At 41.1% G+C, this 18,440-nt stretch overlaps 1 protein-coding gene across 6 annotated transcripts in view; it reads right to left on the reverse strand.

The window, feature by feature from the left end:
* REPS2 (RALBP1 associated Eps domain containing 2) overlaps positions 1–18,440 on the reverse strand; it is a 222,139-nt gene that overhangs the window by 82,164 nt on the left and 121,535 nt on the right. For 3 of the 6 annotated variants that reach the window (XM_047714687.1, XM_047714686.1, XM_047714690.1), the window contains exons 10-13: positions 14,710–14,779; positions 12,769–12,843; positions 7,859–7,904; positions 4,292–4,428 (exon numbers count right to left, since the gene is read on the reverse strand). In XM_047714687.1, the coding sequence (XP_047570643.1) occupies positions 4,292–4,428; positions 7,859–7,904; positions 12,769–12,843; positions 14,710–14,779 (328 nt within the window). The remainder of the gene's footprint in view (positions 1–4,291; positions 4,429–7,858; positions 7,905–12,768; positions 12,844–14,709; positions 14,780–18,440) is intronic. The other 3 variants (XM_047714691.1, XM_047714689.1, XM_047714688.1) reach the window with 2 other exon arrangements.

Raw genomic sequence — 18,440 nt, forward strand, 5'->3', positions numbered from 1 at the left:
AGTAGAGCAGGAATACCATAATCCTACTAGATTTTAAAAGGGAACAAGTAGCTCTCACAAGAATGATACAATAAGGAAATCCGTAAGGTTGAAGCTGTTTGAGTGAGCAAATTCATCCTTTAGAGAACTTGAAAGGTTAAATTAGGTAAGAAATGTTGTATCTCCTATTCCCAAAGGGTTTACATATTTCTCAAGATGCAGAAAGAAATATCAATTTTTAGAGAAACCTAGATGGACTCGTCTCAGCTGGCCAACTAAAAAATACAACCCCCTTCCAAGTTAAGACAGAGCCCTTATCACACTTTGCCCACCTGTCCATCTCACAATGGAGGCTATAGGGAGTCCTCCAAAACTATTTCTCAATATTGGAAGGGCACTGAGGAGGAATGTGAAGGACGTATCAGAGCCTTAAGGAATGTTCTAGAATGCTTCTGTCATTTTAGCTGCATTCTACAAAGTGGCAGGAGGCTGGTCATAAAAATACCCTGGACAGAGTATGGTAAATTTGAGGCAGGTAAACTCAGCCAGGAAGGACATTTCTGGTACTCTCAGGTACTATCTGGTCACTGTGGCTACTGAATGAAAAGCAAAATTTCTATACTATCTGTACTTAAGGCAAAATTTAAAAGATAGAAGTGTGTATTCAATGAGAAGTAAGTTTCTCTCTCACTCCTGTCCCCAGTCATCCTCATTTCTTCTATTACCAATTTCCTAAGTAACCTTCCAAAAACTGCCTATACACTTAAGAACATACGTATTCTGCACCGTGCCTCTTTCACTTAATTTATGTCAGACAGTACACATACCTAAATCTTTTTAACTGCTTCCTAAGTTTTCATAATATGGATGTACCATAATTTCTTAACCCTGGAATGAGCTATTATTATCAGTAATGTCTAAAGCAGAAATAAAACATTAGTGATCCATGGGTAGATGCTACCCATAGATGTTTTGTTCAGCCATCACAATGGCTTTAACATGTGGATCTGAATATATCTGGCCACATGCAATGTGGGAGAAAGAGCTGCCCACCAACATCCACTCTCCTCTTTCACAGTAAGAGGGGTGTCAATGGGAAATGACTATCCCACCAGGAACTACCTTTCCCAGCTGCCCAGCAGCTAGCTATATCCAAGGGACTAGGTTTCCCCAGTTAGAGCTGAGTGGAAGTGATGAAGGTTTCTGGTCTGCAGCTTTAAAGGGATGGCTATTTTTCCTCCACACAACCTCTGCCCCTTCTGCCCACAACTTCTGCCCCCTCTGCCCCATCTGTAGGTAGATGCTCAATGACTGGGCTATCTGGGCTATCTGCGGCAGAGGCAGCACTAAAGGGGTTGACCATCACCGTGGCAACCACCAGCTGCAAGCTTTAGGCATGGCTCTGGAAGGGGCGGTCACTGTTGAGAGCAGGAGGGGAGTTCCCACCCCACAGGCTGGAACAAACGAAATTCGTTATGAAAAAATTTGCTTTATGAAAACAACTGCTTCAATGAGGAAAAGGAAGTTAGGATCTAAAAAGTACTGCCTTCACAGTGTGATTTTTCTTACAGGAATTTTAGTAATATAATATGTTTTCTAAAACAAAGTACTAATAAAATAAAATATGTTTCGAGGCTCTAAGCATAGAGCAATAAAATCCAGACATCCCAGGTCTGATTGCATCTAGATTTTGTATACTTGCATCATCACTGAGACTTTCTTGCACATTTTTATCTTCTCTCAAATGCAGCAGCTGTTTGGGCCTTGAAAGGACGGCCCCCTGACATGCACCAGCTATTACCAAGGTGATCTCCCATGGGGTACCTGGGTGGCTCAGTTGGTTAAGCGTCTGCCTGCAGCTCAGGTTATGATCCTGGGGTCCTGGGAGCGAGCCCCCATTGGGCTCTCTGCTTCCCCCTCTCCCGCTCCCCCTGCTTGTGCTCTCTCTCAAATAAATACATAAAATCTTTTGAAAACAACAACAACAAAGGTGATCTCCCTTTTACACACAGCAATTGTGTCATATCAACTTCTCCCTATGAAAACATACACTTTAGGCATAATACCAGGACCCACCTACCTAGAGCCCTGGGATAATCTAGACTCCCATAAATTTAAATTCATACTGTTTTTACAGATATCAAAGGTAAAGCCAATTGTCCCATACTGCCAAAGTGGCTTGTTCACTTTTATAGATTTACATTTGAAATGAGCCCTTTGATATTCTTCCCCATATCATGTTACCGATCTTCCTAAATTGGAAGACATTGATGCCAGCCTCTTCTAAGTTCTTCCCTTAAATCCCATCCAAATCTTTCACCGAGTCTGTGGAAGAGTTCTCTATGGGCTCTCCTCCCCTTGGTCACTACAGTCTTCTATTCTTTCTTCTCTTCCCTTTATATAAACATCACCACTCCTATGTAACAACCATCTCATATTTTCTTTACTTCCCTCTTTCATTCTTGCGTCTTTGCATCTTCTCTCCACTGTATTTCTTTTCCACACTGTCAGTCCACCATAGGCCACTCTGACTCAGCAACCTGGCCTCACTTACTCTGTTTTTCACAGTCCTTTGCTCATAATACAGCAGGCAACCGGGGGGCTCAGTCCCTCTGTGAGCCCACTGAGGAACTGCAGGGAGTGGATCACAGACTTGAACCACTGGTGATCAAGGGGGGCAAGGGACTTTAACCTCAGATTCCCTTTCCTCAATGATTTCTAGCCAAATGAGTGCCTAGATGTCAAACATGTTGCTATTAGGATTATGTTTATTATCTCGCCAAAACCCGACAGCTCCATGGACTGCTGGCCCTATTTTTAGAGATTAAAAATCCAAAATGCAGAAAGATTAAGTCACTTGCTGAAAATCAAACAGTTAATAAGCAGCAGAGCTGAACTCCAAATCCAGTCTTGTCTCTTCCACCATATGACACAATGTCATAAAAGCCACAGCACAACCATTCCCGCACAGCTGGCACTCTTCGCGGGCTTGCACAGCCAGAGACATGCTTGCACGTCTCCAGCTTCTCCTTGTAAGGAAAACGTATTAAGATAGCTGCCCAGATTGTTTTAATCTTCTTGCATGTATAGAAAAATCTTCTGGGTCATAATCCACCAGCCATGTGAAATTTTTATAGCATCATCATCTGTGGCTACTCCCACCTCAAATACCAGTTACTATGAAATTATGCCAGAATTTGGATCAAAGTATGGGGGGAAATGCAAGGCAAATTTTTATCTGATGAACTCATGGCAGAGAATCAAATTTCATAGAGAGTTCCAGACTCTAGTATATTAAAAAACAATCTGTAACTTTACTGTGAGGAGACTACTTTATTAGAACAACTAAAACATGCTGAGCTCTGTTGGGACACGGAGGTCATGCTAATGTGTGAGCCAAGGAGAGTCTTTTCTTGCTTTAGTAGAAAAGATAATAATCTGCAAATCACTAGCATCTGAGGCTGGCTTGATTTAAAATGCACACAGATAGAGAAAAAGTTCCAGGAAATCACTGTATTTATAGCTTGCCTACATTAGTCAGTGGAAAGGCCCTTGCTACTCTCAAAATAACACTTGGGAAGGCACTGCATCCTAGCACCTTTGCTAAGCAAAGGCATGCATGGTTCTCATCTGCTATTCTGTAGGTTCCCTAGGAGGAAATCTCCCACTTCACAGGGAGCCAGGGACGCAGACAGGGCCCTCCAACCTCCCCCACCTCCAACCCCAGCTATATAACAGCTGGCTCAAGGAAGTGGCACCCCCAGAAACCCCTCAGCAAGCCACCTGGAGGAGCTCTTGCCCCAGGTCCCCCCACCAACCACCGAACCATTGGTCAGATTTAGAAAGCAGAGCCCCCTTAGCATTAAATCCTCCAAGGCATAGGATCTTTACCACAAGGATAAGACGCAGGGGAAGCTTCTGGCCGGTGTCAATCCCCAAGCTCTTTCAGAGAAGAACTACATAAGCATCTCAGGAAACGACAGACAGCAATCTTATATACAAATTACAGAGAACGAGACCCCAGCCATGCACTCAGTGGGCTGTCTGGGGTTAAAGTATTTTAATCCTCTTAGCACAGAATTTCATAATTCTTGGTCCATACAAGTGTGGGCAAGGCTCCAGACACGAGGGATATCTATCTGCTTAGAACTGCTTTCCCTCCCAAGAATACCATAGCAACTCGAAGACCTTCCTGGGGCAGGAAACGGTCAGATCTGCTCATTCTGTGGACTCACAAAGGCCTCTGTGGTGGACACACATCCAGTGACTCCAACAGGGAAGGGAAAGACTGGGGTGCAGAGGGGCACTTCACCTGGCACACTGGGCTGGAAGACTTTATTCAGATCCAAGGAGGAAGCTCTGGAATGGGTTTTCTGTGGCCGCGGTGGTGGGGTGGGAGGGTCCTCACCCCTTTTCATGGCCTCTTCTATGGAGGTGCTAGAGTAAGATCTGCAGCAAAATAAGGGAAGGTCAGAAGGTAGACAGCAAAGCTTTAGTCTCTGAAGTAAGGTTGAAATGGAAATACCCACAGAAGTCAAAGTCACTTTTCCAAAAGACTGACCAAGGCCCATCTCAAAGCAACCACGAATTCAACTGTCCCTTGGGTACCACTACCGGCAATAACTATCCAAACCCAGCCATGAATCAGAACCTTTTTTAACCCCTTTGTTCATATTATATCTTAGATCTAAATTTACACAAAGGAAAAGCTTCCTGTAAATTCAGATCCGTTTCTATGGGTATTGTTAATAAGAATAACGCGTAAGCCTTCTGCTTAGGCACGTCCGTGTTGGAACAGAAGAGCTTCAGGGTCTTAACAGACTGCAGCACTTTTCTCCCATTCCCATGCAAATGCGATGACAGGCACCTATGGAAGTGGGGCAGATAAGCTGAGAGTGAAGAATCAGCAGCTCAAGGGACTATGCCACAAACGCATTTCAGGAAAGGGAAACACACATGTATCAGATGGAGGGGTCTAGGCTGTCTTATCGTGAGAAATACCAGTTTGGGGAAATTTTCCAAGCAAAAGCCTCCTCTAAACTTTGTCCTTCATTCTGTAACAAGGCAGTAGCTAACTAGACAACTTCTGAGATTGTAACTCCAATAATTACATTCAAAGGAACAAGAAATAAATAACCTGCCAAAGGTCACACAGTTAGAAAGTTATATTGGTTCAATTCAAACTCCAATCTGTTTCTAAATTCCATTTTTAAAATATTCTGATACTGCCTATGAGCCCGGAAAGAAATCTGTTGGCAGCAGTGGCTAAACTACTTGTTAGAGACTTAATTATTTTCTATATTAATTCAACTCAGTACATTAGTCTATTGCTTAGAAACAGGTTTGTGGGTGAGTTTCCAATATGATTTTCTAAGAAGTGGATGTGTACATCCGTTCTATTCAGCCTCTCAGCTAAGCTCATGTCAAAGAATAAATGACCTTTGAGTCAGAGATGTGTTCTAGAGGCAAATTAACCTCAGAAAACTATTATTAGTATTTAGCTATTAGAGTGCCATTTATGAAATCAGAACCTATCAACCACTATTAAGCAACTTCAGTTCTTGATAAAGCTGGTTTTGACACAGCAAGTTTTTACTTTCCTGAATCATTCCCTCAAGGTTTCTTTGTGGTAGTTGAAGAGTTTTGTCTGTCATGCAAGGTTGCAATCTTTCATAAAGCTGCCATAATGGCACAGAATGTGTTCTGGGGTGGGCTCTGTAAAACAACTGGCCAGACAGGCAAGGCAAAGGCATGCAGGAACTGGCAGCAAGAATGGTCTCATACTTTCAATTAGAGCGAAAGGAAATTGATAGAAAAGGACAACAAAGCTTTCAATTGGGAACTCTTGATTTAAAACGGAAATCAGAGACTCTAGCTAGAAATTAAAAGAACTTTTATGCCAGAAAGAGCTTTAGTGACATTCTTCAGTCAAGAAAGAATATATGGTGTGTGTGTGTGTGTGTGTGTGTGTGTGCGCACGTGTGTATGTCAACACACATATAGAGAGAGTTAGGCATACTATCCCATACACATAGCTCATGCCATTCTATCTCCATATATAACCTGTATACTCATATTTGCATATGGAAAGCTAACTGAATATTAAACAAGTGATACTGTAAAACTGTGAACACAACCAATTTAAATACAAATGTACAGGGAATCAACAAAATAATGAATATATGTCGTGTTAAAACAGTGATTTTCCCTCTTTCCCTCATATTTCTACAAAGTTTTACTATTCTAAAAAGGAAAATAAAAGTAATTTGAGTATCTCGGTCTCAGCAAAGACCCAGTTGGGGAGTAGTGAAAATAAAAACATCCAAATTAGACCAGGAGACCGATCCCTAAGAGAATAATATATAAAAGTTGGCCAGAACTTTAATATATAAAGTTCTATTAATAATAGAACATGTGGGACGCCTGGGTGGCTCAGTTGGTTAAGCAGCTGCCTTCGACTCAGGTCATGATCCCAGCGTCCTGGGATCGAATCCCACATCGGGCTCCTTGCTTGGCGGGGAGCCTGCTTCTCCCTCTGCCTCTGCCTGCCATTCTGTCTGCCTGTGCTCGCTCGCTCTCCTCTCTCTGACAAATAAATAAAAGAAAAAACATTAAAAAAAATTAAAAAAAAAATAATAGAACATGTAACTATGAAACTTTATACTTTCATTCACTTTGAGAAAGAGAGGAAGTCAACAGAAGAAAACTGTGAGGTTTAATTTACAGTTAACACAGCACACATAAACAGATTTCTGTAATTCAAAGGTTTTTCAAATGATGAGGGCAGACAAATGTTACTATTCTTATATCCTAAAGCCACTACTTTAAGCCAGTACAGTAAAAGATCCATTCATCCTTTAAAAAAAAAAAAAAAAAAAAAAGAGTAAATGTGGTAGCCACAGACAGAAACAGGAACTATACCTTTTTTTCTGCCAATAAAATTACTGAATCTATTATTTCAGAAACTATGAATATAGATATCTGTATCTTCTATAAACAAGGAAACAAGAATTCCAGTTTAGAAAATCCAGACATAAAAGATAAACTAAGGGATAACTCTCAGATTTACAAAAAGATGAAGTTTCCTTAATTATCACTATTTCAAGCATATAAAATATGATCAGATTTAAATTCACTTTTTCAGGAATGTGTCTCGTAGCCAAAGGAAGAAAAAGTCACCAAGAGCCAAAGCAAACACATATGTACTGTCCAGTACACATATGTACTTCAGCACTGAAGAGTGGTCCCAATACCATTTCCCCTCTTTGATGTTCTATTAATGTTTCTGTATTTCTCCTCCATCCTCCACTCTGATGTCTGATGTCAACCGCAGCTCTGCCTTACTTGCTCTCCCTCTTCTACTAGCTTCTACGGATCTAAAAACTGTGAAGCCAAAAAGCTGCTCTAAGACAGGATAAAACAGACCATGAGCACTGCTTACCTAAAGCCTCAAGCCTCATCAAAATCACTGTGAGCATTTTCTTTTCCTACTCTGTTTTCATCCCTCAGGCGTCTCACTTCCTGGTGTCCACCTTGTCCTGACAGTAAATTTCAGTGTTACCTTTGAACCACATTTCCTTCTCTCCAAAGCTACTGCCCTCTATTCCTTATCATGCTCCAACAACTGGGCCACATGCACACAAACCACCTCTTGTCAGGCGACCAGCCAGCAGCAGCCACCATCTTCTGGCACTAATAAATACAGAAACTGAGTGTCTCCCAGCAGCACCGCATGCTCCAAGCAAGCCCTTCATGACAAGTGAATTCACCCCTATTCTAAGCTTCAACTCTGATGGGCTGGGCTTCAGGTTCTGGGATTTTATTTCTAGTCGGGGACAGGATAGAAAGGGCATTAAAGCAGAAATTAAACAAACACTACCTGGATCTTGGTCTTGCTTTGAGACTGTTGGAATCCTTAGAAGTGGCTGAAACAAAGATTAGTTGTTGTTTACTTGGCTTTCATTTCTGCAGTTGAACAGGTTTAAAAGCAATATCTGGGCTAGTGCAGAACAAACATTATCAACAGGTAAACGTGAGGTACAGGTGTCCCTGTGGAGAACTCGAATGCCTCCACATTTTCATTATTTTTTTACTTTGTTTCTTAAGCTAAAGGCACAATTCAAAGGAGGGAGAGACCAACATTTTTTTTCCTTTTGTTAGAGCACTAAGGAGCTACTTTCAAATCTACGTTGACGAATAAAGAAATTCCAGTCTAAAAAGACAACCCTCTCAAGAGGTTATCTGCTTATATAACAGTGGGTTCAGACCTGTGGTTTTCTTGGTCTATCATGAGAGCCTAGTAATTGATTTTGAACCAGCTTCCCCTGAAGGCTAGGAAGAAATCTATCAGGTTACACATTTCAAGGTTTTCTTAAAATATACTACCAGAGCAGCATGACCACAAGAAATCACAGCTCCCACAAGTTGAAATGAGCTACACAGATTTTTCTGTAAGAAAATATTCTTGTGTCCTATGTCTCTGTGACCAAATCATACAGGGGATATTACAGAGTGAAACCATTAAAATATTTTATCAACCATATGACTTTTCCTTATCAAATTTAAATCATGAACTAACTTGCTCAGAATCAACACCCATGGAGCCTACTTTCCCATCACAAGTTGCTGGGGTAATTATAAACACTTACAAAAAGATCAATTCTTTTTTACGTTTTCAATAACCTACGGAAGACAACTTCAGAAACCATTAGTTATGTTAAGGTTTTGCAACCACTACAAATTTTTCATCATAAAATGTTCATTAAAAATCCATAGAAAAAGTGCTACTAACTAGAAACAAGAATATAGTTTGTATACTGTTTGTGCAAATTCTTCCAAACATTTTCTTGTGTCTCAATGAATTACCTCACCCTTTTTTATATTGCTCTAAAGATACCAACCGTCCTTGGGAAGAAGCAGCCTGGATTGATGATGGTCATTAAAATCCATGGGTTAGATAAGCAGCAGAGAAAGGGGAGCTAAAAATGCTAACAAGGCACAAGGCAAACTAGCAATATATATTCCCTCAGATATGGTCAGCTGCAGAAAAGATGCATTTCTCCCCAAAATAAACATTTTGGCTTGGTGTAGTGAGAATATAGGCACCTTTTAACTTCAATCCCTCAAAATGCTACCAAAGCCCTGAAAAGCATGGAAGGCCTAAGAAGTTTGAGCCCTGACCTACCCATTAGCATGTACCCACACCTGCAGGTACATGCAGCTCCCCCCGCCACCCCTAACCCCACAAACCCCAGGCAGCGAAGGAAGGGGGCCTAAGGGGAGCCCATCCTGCAGTCAAGCAGGCTGCCGTGGGGCTGACTGAACAGTGTAAACAGACTCACCACAAAGCTGGGGGCCACCCTCTTGGCAGGCTCCCCACAGCTGGCTCTGAACCCCTCTTCTCCCTCAGGCCACTCTGCTTTCCAGAAATATGTGGGTTGGGAGAGTCTCAGTCATGTTCAAATAGAAGTCTGGTTCCCCAAACCAGATCATGGGGGGTGACCATTAAGTCCTTTGTCAGTTGCCATTATCTCTTTTTGCTGGGATAAGAATGGGTGTGGAAGGAGGGGTAAACCCTGCCGGTGAGAGATAGACACACAGACAGATGGGGTGTGGGGTATGGATAAGCAATGGAGACCCAGACAGGAGTCCTGAGGCCTACATATCCCTCTAGGCTACAACCTTAACTATTATATTTCTGAGCCTCAGTTTCCTCATCTACAGAATGAAGATAATAAAAATGTGGCCTCTTTCTCATGGGGACAGAGAAAAGGTGAAGAAAAGGTGAAGGTATTTTGAAAACTAACTGTATTTTAGAATTGCAAAATATTACTGTTAGAGAGTGCTCCTAATTTTTTGAGCTAAGAAACCTGGATTCTTTTTTTTTTTTTTTTAGGAAATTTTTCATAGTTCTTTTTTTTTATTATGTTCAATTAGCTGACATATAATACATCATTGTTTTTTTTTATTAACATATAATGTATTACTTGTTTCGGGGTATAGGTCTGTGAATTATCCGGCTTACACAACTCAGAGCACTCATCACAGCACACACCCTCCTCAATGTCCATCACCCAGCACCCCCATCCCTCCCACCCGCCCTCCCCTTCGGCAACCCTCAGTTTAAAGATTAAGGTCTCTTGTGGTTTGTCTCCCTCTCCGGTTTCCTCTTGCTTCATTTTTCACTCCCTTCCCCTGGGATCCTCTGTCTTGAGAAACCTGGATTCTAAATTTAGTTCCCATTAGGACAGCAAAAGAGGCATAGGTGGGAGCAGGTGATGGAAGGAGAAAACTGCTCTACCCCGGAAGACCGTGGGGCAGCAGCTGAGGGAGCCGCCAGAATCACCAGTGGCGCCTGGTGACTACGGTGTGAGGATCAACAGGCCTAATCCCCTCGGCGTGACCTAGAGACGTCAAGAAAAAGATCACCATTGTACAGTGTGCCCTGTTAAATTAGGCTGGAATACGATGTTAGCTAAGGAATCTATTAGGCTCCACTAATATATACACTTGCAGCAATTACAAGGGTAAGGTCTATTTAAAAATACGTGACGAGGAATTACCCCCATTCCCTGACAACGGTCCTACCACCACATCATCCTCATCACCACTACTATGATCATTATCATCATCATTATTACCAGCCACCGTGGAAGAGCAGGGCAGGGTGACTCTTCTCCTGCCATCGGCAAAAATATACTCCAGCCAGATCTTGGTAAGTTCCCACAGGTTTCGTTCAGATGACAAGAAGCTAGAGAACACTCTTTTAGTTAAGTCTCCCATCAGCCTCTAAGCCCCTGAAAGTCAGACTCGGCATTTGGGGCATGCGGATATCTGCAAAAACGGCCAGGGCACGTTGTGTTGGGATCCAGGCAGAAGCCAGCGGGGAGATCACAGCTTCTCATTTAACTGGGAAGAGGGGAGAAGAATGACAACTTCCTAGAACACCCTGGGAAGGTCAACTTTGCAACAAACTGAAAAAAGATTAAAAGGCAAGCTTCAAGTTTAAGTCCCTAAAAGGCAGCACTCAACTGAGGCAAAACATCTGTGTGGCACGGACAGACATTCAGAGTTAAAAACCACCACCTTGAAACTCTATAGTGTCTCGTACTAGAAACCCAAACCTGCCCCAGGAAAGGGGGTTTTAAATGGGTTTTCAGATGAGGGATTCCCTCGTATCTACTCCAGAAATGGGCAGCAGTGGAAAAAATGAATCAGAAACCACATAGCATGTTCCCAGGCAGAATGTGAAACAAATTCAAATGTACTTCACGCACCATGGCACACCCTGATAGCATTTGTTGGGCAACTCCATGCCCCAGTCAATGAAGGAATCTTAAAAATGACATCTGACGCTCATGCTCCAGAGAACACATGATTCTCATGGGAAAAAAAATAGGAAGTTATTAGCCTAAAAGGCTGTTGGAAAAGCACCAATTTAACTCTCCAAGTTCAACTAGCTTTTACTATACAGTTAACATGAAGTTTACAAAAACAGAGGTGCATCCAGTTTAGCTCCAGAAATTACAGGTGGAAAGAACCCACCTGAGGCATTTGTCCTGAAATGGGAAAAGAGAGCAAGCCTGAAGTTTAATTCTCTAACAGGCCAGCATTCCATTTGTCGTCACATAAACTGAGCATTTCTCCCTATGATGAAGGAACCCAAATCAGTTTCAAAAACCTAAACGAAGCTTGAGAATTCCTACCACTTTTGGAGTCATGATTGATCTACAATCTCAATTTTCTATTTCTTAACATCAACTCCTAGAGGCAGAGGCTCCCAAAATAGGCTACACATCAGAATCGCCTGGGGGGCTGACTAAAAACACAGAATCTTAAACCTCATCACTGAAATCAATCATATAGTCTCATTCATATTCATGTTCTCTCTCTCTCTCTTTCCCCCCCCTCCTCCTTTTATCTTCCCCCACCCCTCTCTCTCTTTTAAACCTTGAATGAACTTAGTGTTTGGGAAATACGGTACTATAGCATAAGACTCAATGTTACACTGATACCTTTGTTCCAACTTTAAACAAATAAGGCCGGGATGATAGCCAGCTAACCAAAACAAACAAGATTTACTTACTAAATATTATGAAAGACAACAATGAGAGAATGCAGCAACTTCTTTCACATCCTCATAACTGGAGCTCCAAAGAGTAATGCCCTCCCTAGCCTTTGTTTTTAACTAGGTTCAGCTTGGTTCAGTGATGGTTCCCATCAAGAGAGCTGAGGACACAGGCCTGGCCATCTCCACAGTTCACAGACACAGTTTCAAGTCCCTAAGAACATGGACAAACACAACTTTTCTTTTTTCCTTGGAATCCACTCCAAGTATAAGCACATTTACTTGCCTTCCTGGTGGTGAAGTTTAATGAAAATATTTGAGATTTTTGCTTTGGAAATGGAGAAGTTCAGCTGTAGGCCTCCAGTTGATCTACCCACCAGCTCCCTACTCTACACACAAACCACAATGGCTTACTGAAATCTCAACTCCAAGCCTTCCCAATTTCACAGTAAAAGTAACAATGAGACCAACTTCAAACGGCATGATCCTATCAGTGAAATTTAAATTCAGAACTTTAAAAAAAAAAACAAAACCTACCCTCTTCTCAAGCCTGAAAAGAGGGAAGTGGTAAAAAGCAACCAAAAGGTTACCTTAGAATAAAACTGAAGGCAAATATTTAGAGAGAAACCTACACTTCCACCAATTTTCTACTCACTGAAACTACTGGGTTTTTTAAATTAGAAATAATTACATAAAAACATATTAAAATGGTTTTCTCCTACCTGGATCCTCAGACATATCCTTTGGCAAGGCTTCATCCACAGTGCTTTTCAAAGCTAGACGTGCTTTGTTTTGTTCTTAAACAACAAGAGAAAGAAAGGAGAAAAAGAAAAAAACTGTAAAATTTTATGTCTGAGGCACATTATATTAAAACAAAGAATTCCTATGAAAATGGTGTTTTAAAGCTCTATAGGTTGGTATAGCACTTAGTAAAACAATAAAAACACCCTAACATATGGAAATAGGATCTCATCCCACAAGGAACAAAGCAGTATTTCCAACTTTCAACAGAGAACACCTCTAGTGGCTATAAGGAATATTACCAGAAAATATGAGAAATTTCCCCCTTTCATTCCTGACACCCAGACCAATGACATCAGAATCTCTCTGGGAGGGGCGCCCGGGGGGGCTCAGGTGGTTAAGCATCTGCCTTCAGCTGGGGTCATGATCACGGAGTCCTGGGATGGAGCCTCACATCAGGCTCCCTTCTTAGTGGAAACCTGCTTCTCTCTCTCTTCCCTACTTGTACTCTCTCTTTCACTGTCCATCTCTCAAATAAATAAAATCCTTAAAAAAAGAATCTCTCTGGGAGTGAGATGCAACCTCGGTATTTTCAGACCTCACCAGGGTATTCCAAAGTGCAATCAAGGCTTAGACCCACTAGTAAAGCCAGTGATGAGAGTACACACTGTTGCAAAAAATGTCTAGTTCTGCCTGCCTCTCCTGAACAAATATTTAAATAGAGAGCAAGCAATTATTGTTTCCTAATGGAAAACTTATTTTTCATGTTTAACTCCCGTACAAAGCAGCAACAATGGCAAGTCTCAACAATAAAGCCCGAAATAGCTTCAGGACTTTTTAGTCCCTTCAGATAAGCCTCTCATTCATGGGTAGTAAATCAGTATTAAATAATAAGAAGAATACCAGCTTGAGACTTAGAAAATCTTTGTTCTTATCTCCATTCTTTTTATTAAGCAATTGATACATACTGACTGCACTTCGGTTTACTCGTCTCTGCGTGTTAGGTGATAAAACATATTAGCCTCCATCCAGTTTTGTGAGACGTAAGACAATGAAAGAAGGATCTGGTAGATTATAAAGAATTATATGGAGTGGTGTTGCGAGCTGGGGGGTGGGGGTTTGACCTCCAACTGTTCTTCTGAACATTCCCAGGCCAACTCATCTATGTGCTTCATGGTAGCTCTAACATGGAAAACTGTGCTGTACGGCTTCTCACTCGCCCGTCGCCCAGTAAGACAGACAAAGGGTTGCTGGCTCCACGACATAGCCTTGCATCCATAAAGTCACAAGATAAATCCAAGGGACAGGAACTCTCTCTAGAAGATAACTTCCTCAAGGATTAGAGCTATTCACAAATATGCATTTATACTGATGTTCTTGGATCACATCTGTCAACCCAAGATGTTAAGCTCTCAATTCTTCCAGCTTCCAGTCATTTCCTAATTAGCACAACCAAATCCCAATGTAAAGGGTCAGAGTAGTCTGAGGGTCAGAAGTGAGTAAGGGACCAAAGAGTTAGCAGGCTGTGGAAGCTCCTGTTACCACTTTAGAAACTACAGTTTTCTGCACCTGGGTGGCTCAGTGGGTTAAAGCCTCTGCCTTCGGCTCAGGTCATGATCCCAGGGTCCTGGGATTGAGTCCCACATCGAGCCCCATATCGGGCTCTCTACTCTACGGGGAGGCTGCTTCCTCCTCTCTCTCTGCCTGCCTCTCTGCCTACTTGTGATCTCTGTCTGTCAAACAAATAAAATCTTTTTAAAAAACTATAGTTTTCTGACAATTTGAACTACTTAATCCATCCAAATGTGTTCATATACTGAGCACTGCCCTTATATGCTCCAGAAGAAAGCCATTCCAAGAGAAGTAGATGAAGAAACACAGGTAGAATGTCCCTTAAGGAAGAACACCCATTCTTTTCATACCTTGTTTGTCATCACTAGTCACATCTTGGGCTGGGACAGGAAAGTCAGCCATGTCTTTAATAGATAGCTTCTTGGAAAAGAAAAGTAAATAAATTATACAGGTTGAAGTATAAATTAAGTTATATGTATGATGAAAATGCTTTCAAAACTACATAGCTTGCCAATATTTCTGTCTCCAGTAAACTCTAACATTCAATACTACTTTATTTTTTTAGATTCCTAGTGAGGTGTAAGTTAATTTGTGTTGAAAATTTACATGTGGGGCACCTGGCTGGCTCAGTCAGTAGAGTGCATGACTCGTGATCTCAGGGTCCCGAGTTTGAGTCCCATATTGGGTGTAGAGAATACTTTAAAAACTTTATAATTTGGGCGCCTGGGTGGCTCAGTGGGTTAAACCCTCTGCCTTCGGCTCAGGTCATGATCCCAGGGTCCTGGGATCGAGCCCCGCATCGGGCTCTCTGCGCGGCAGGGAGCCTGCTTCCTCCCCTCTCTCTCTCTCTGCCTGCCTCTCTGCCTACCTGTGATCTCTATCTGTCAAATAAATAAATAAAATCTTTAAAAAAAAAAACTTTATAATTTAAAAAAAAATAAAATTTACATGAGCAGAGGAAAAAAAATGACGATTCAGATTTAGGCATACGTATAAGACTGCACATTAAATCTGAACCTGGTGTGGGATTCAGCCAGAGAATTGTGTGACATTTGCCCATTCTGCCAAAAACAAACCTGCACTTTATATACTTTTTCACAAGCAGAGAGGGGTTCTGACAAGTGGCCCCATAATGTAGGTATTTGCCAAGAACTGTTACGCAGAGAGTGTTCAACCCTGATTCAAACAGCTTCCTTGTCAAGGAATGAGAAAAATGAGCAGAACAAAATTTTCTCCTAACTCTATTAGGGGAAGTCCTCACTAATATTAAAAAGAAAGAATATTCAAATGATCACATATTGATCGGTTTAAAATTCTATTTAAAACCTACTTACTATAAATTTGTATTTCTTATAAAAATCTCAACTAATATGCATTCTAAGATCTCTGATAAAAGAATAACATATATTAATATTTACTATATCTATACCTAAATCTATATCTATATATATAAACAAATTCTGGAAAGATACATAAAAATTTAAGGGGACTGGGTAGATGGTAGAAAGGATGGGAGGAGGACTTGTCACTATATGCCTTCTGATAGTCTTTTAATTTTAAACATACTTAGAAAATCAAATAAACCTTAAAGGAAGTAGGGTGAATCCTGGAGCCATCTAGTGCTCCAGAAGATTAACTGGTTTGCCTCTCAATCTGAACAACCCCAGGGACATAAGCAATACTTCTGTTTTTCAACTGTTTCAAAGAACGGAATTCAGTACTGCTTGGTGGTGACCTGATCTAGGATTTAACAGTCCACAGGCAGGTGATTCTTGGGATTACCATGAAGCCTTCAGATATAATTACCTATTCAAAGTCTACTATCTCCAATAGAAAATAAAATGTATCTTAACAGCACCTTTCTTTCACTTGTTTCTCCCACCTGGACTATAAACTAGAACCCTAGTAAAAGAAAATGATTTAGAAGTAGAAAATTAAATAAAAAGTCATCCCCAAAAAAGTACCTTTGAAAGAAATTTTTTTTAAAACCTAAATAAATGGAAAGGCATCCCATGTTCATGGATCAGAAGACTCAATATTGTTAAGATGGCAATACTCCCCAAATTCATCTACAGATTCAGTGCACTCCTTCCTCACATTTTTGCAGAATTTGAACAGCTTGTCCTAAATTTCATAAAGAAATGCAAGGGACCCAGAATAGTGAAAATATTCTTTAAAAAGAACAACAAAAAACCAAGTTGAAGGACTCAGACTTCCCAATTTCATAACTCACCACAAAGTTATTGTCATCAAGAGAGAGTGGTACTAGCATTATGACAGATCAATGGAATAGAATTAAGAATCCACAAATAGGCCCTTATATTTACAGTCAACTGATTTTCAAAAAAGGTGCAAGACAATTCAATGGGGGAAAACTGTCTTTTCAATAAATGATTCTGAGATAACTAGATATCCATATACAAAAGGATGAAGGTGGGGGCATCTGGGAGGCACAATCTGAAGCATCCAACTCTTGGTTTCAGTTCATTTCATGATCTTAGGTTTATGAGATCAAACCCTCCATTAGGCTCCACACTCAACACAGAGTCTGCTTAAGACTCTCTCTCTCTCTCCCTCTGCCCCTCCCCACCACTCTCTTTCTCTCTCTCTCTCTAAAATAAATAAATCTTTGACATAAAGAAAAGAATGAAGGTGGACCTCTTCCTCATGACACACCCAATAATTTACTCAAACTGGATCACAGACCTAAATGTGATCTAAAACTATACAACTCTTAGAAAACCACATAGGAGTAAATCTTCATGATATTCTGTTAGACAACGGTTTCTTAGATATGACACCAAACGCACAAGCAACAAAAGAAAAAAATAGATGAGCTGGACCTCGTTAAAATAAAAGATATTTGTGTTACAGAGGCCACTATCAAGAAAGACAAAAGGGGGGGCGCCTGGGTGGCTCAGTGGGTTAAGCCGCTGCCTTCAGCTCAGGTCATGATCTCAGGGTCCTGGGATCGAGTCCCGCATCGGGCTCTCTGCTCAGCAGGGAGCCTGCTTCCCTCTCTCTCTCCCTCTGCCTGCCTCTCTGTCTACTTGTGATCTCTCTCTGTCAAATAAATAAATAAAATCTTTAAAAAAAAAAAAAAGGAAAGAAAGACAAAAGGGGGGTGCCTGAGTGGCTCAGTTGGTTGGGCACCTGTCATTAGCTCACATCATGATCCCAGACTCCTGGGATCAAGCCCCACAACTGGGGTTTGCGGGGGGGTCGTCCTTGCTCAGCAGGGAGTCTGCTTCTCCCTCTTCTTCTGTTGCTTCCCTGCTTGTGCGCTCTCTCTCCATCAAATAAATAAAAAAAAATTTTTTTAAAGGAAAAAGAAAATACTTGCAAATTATATATTGAATAAAGGACTGATATTCAGAATATATAAAGAACATTTACAACTCAGTAATAACTCAATTTATAAAAGGACAAAGGATTTGGATATCTCACCAAAGCAGATATACAAATAGTGAATAAGCACAAGAAAAGATGCTCATCAGTAGTCATTAGGAAATTTAAATTAAAACCACAATGAGATACCAACCACTTCACTCTCACTAGGATGGCTAAAATAAAAAACACAGAAAATAACAAGTGTTTTTTAAAGGATTTTATTTATTTTAGAGAGAAAGCGGGGGGTTGGGGGGAGAGGGACAAGCAGACTTGCACTGAGCAGAGAGCCCCATGCAGGGCTCCATCCCAGGAACCTGAGATCATGGTCTGAGCTGAAACCAAGAGTCAGCTGCTTAACCAAATGAGCCACCCAGGTGCCCCAATAACAAGTGTTAACAAGGATATGGAACAACTGGACCCCTCATACATTACTGGCAGAGGAATGTAAAATACCGCAGGTGCTTAGGAAAGCAGTTTGGTAGTACCTCTAAAAGTTAAACACAAGTTACAATATGACATACAATTCCACTCCTAGGTAAACACTCAAGAGAATTGAAAATATTATGTTTTCACACAAAAACTGCTACATTATTGTTCATAGCAGCATTTTTTCCCCTCACAACCCCAAAGTGGAACAAGTCAAATGTCCATCAACTGAAGAACGGACAAACAAAAGTGGCAGACCCACAAA

The sequence above is a fragment of the Lutra lutra genome, chromosome X (assembly GCF_902655055.1).
Source record: "Lutra lutra chromosome X, mLutLut1.2, whole genome shotgun sequence".
NCBI classification, from domain to species: Eukaryota; Metazoa; Chordata; class Mammalia; order Carnivora; family Mustelidae; genus Lutra; species Lutra lutra.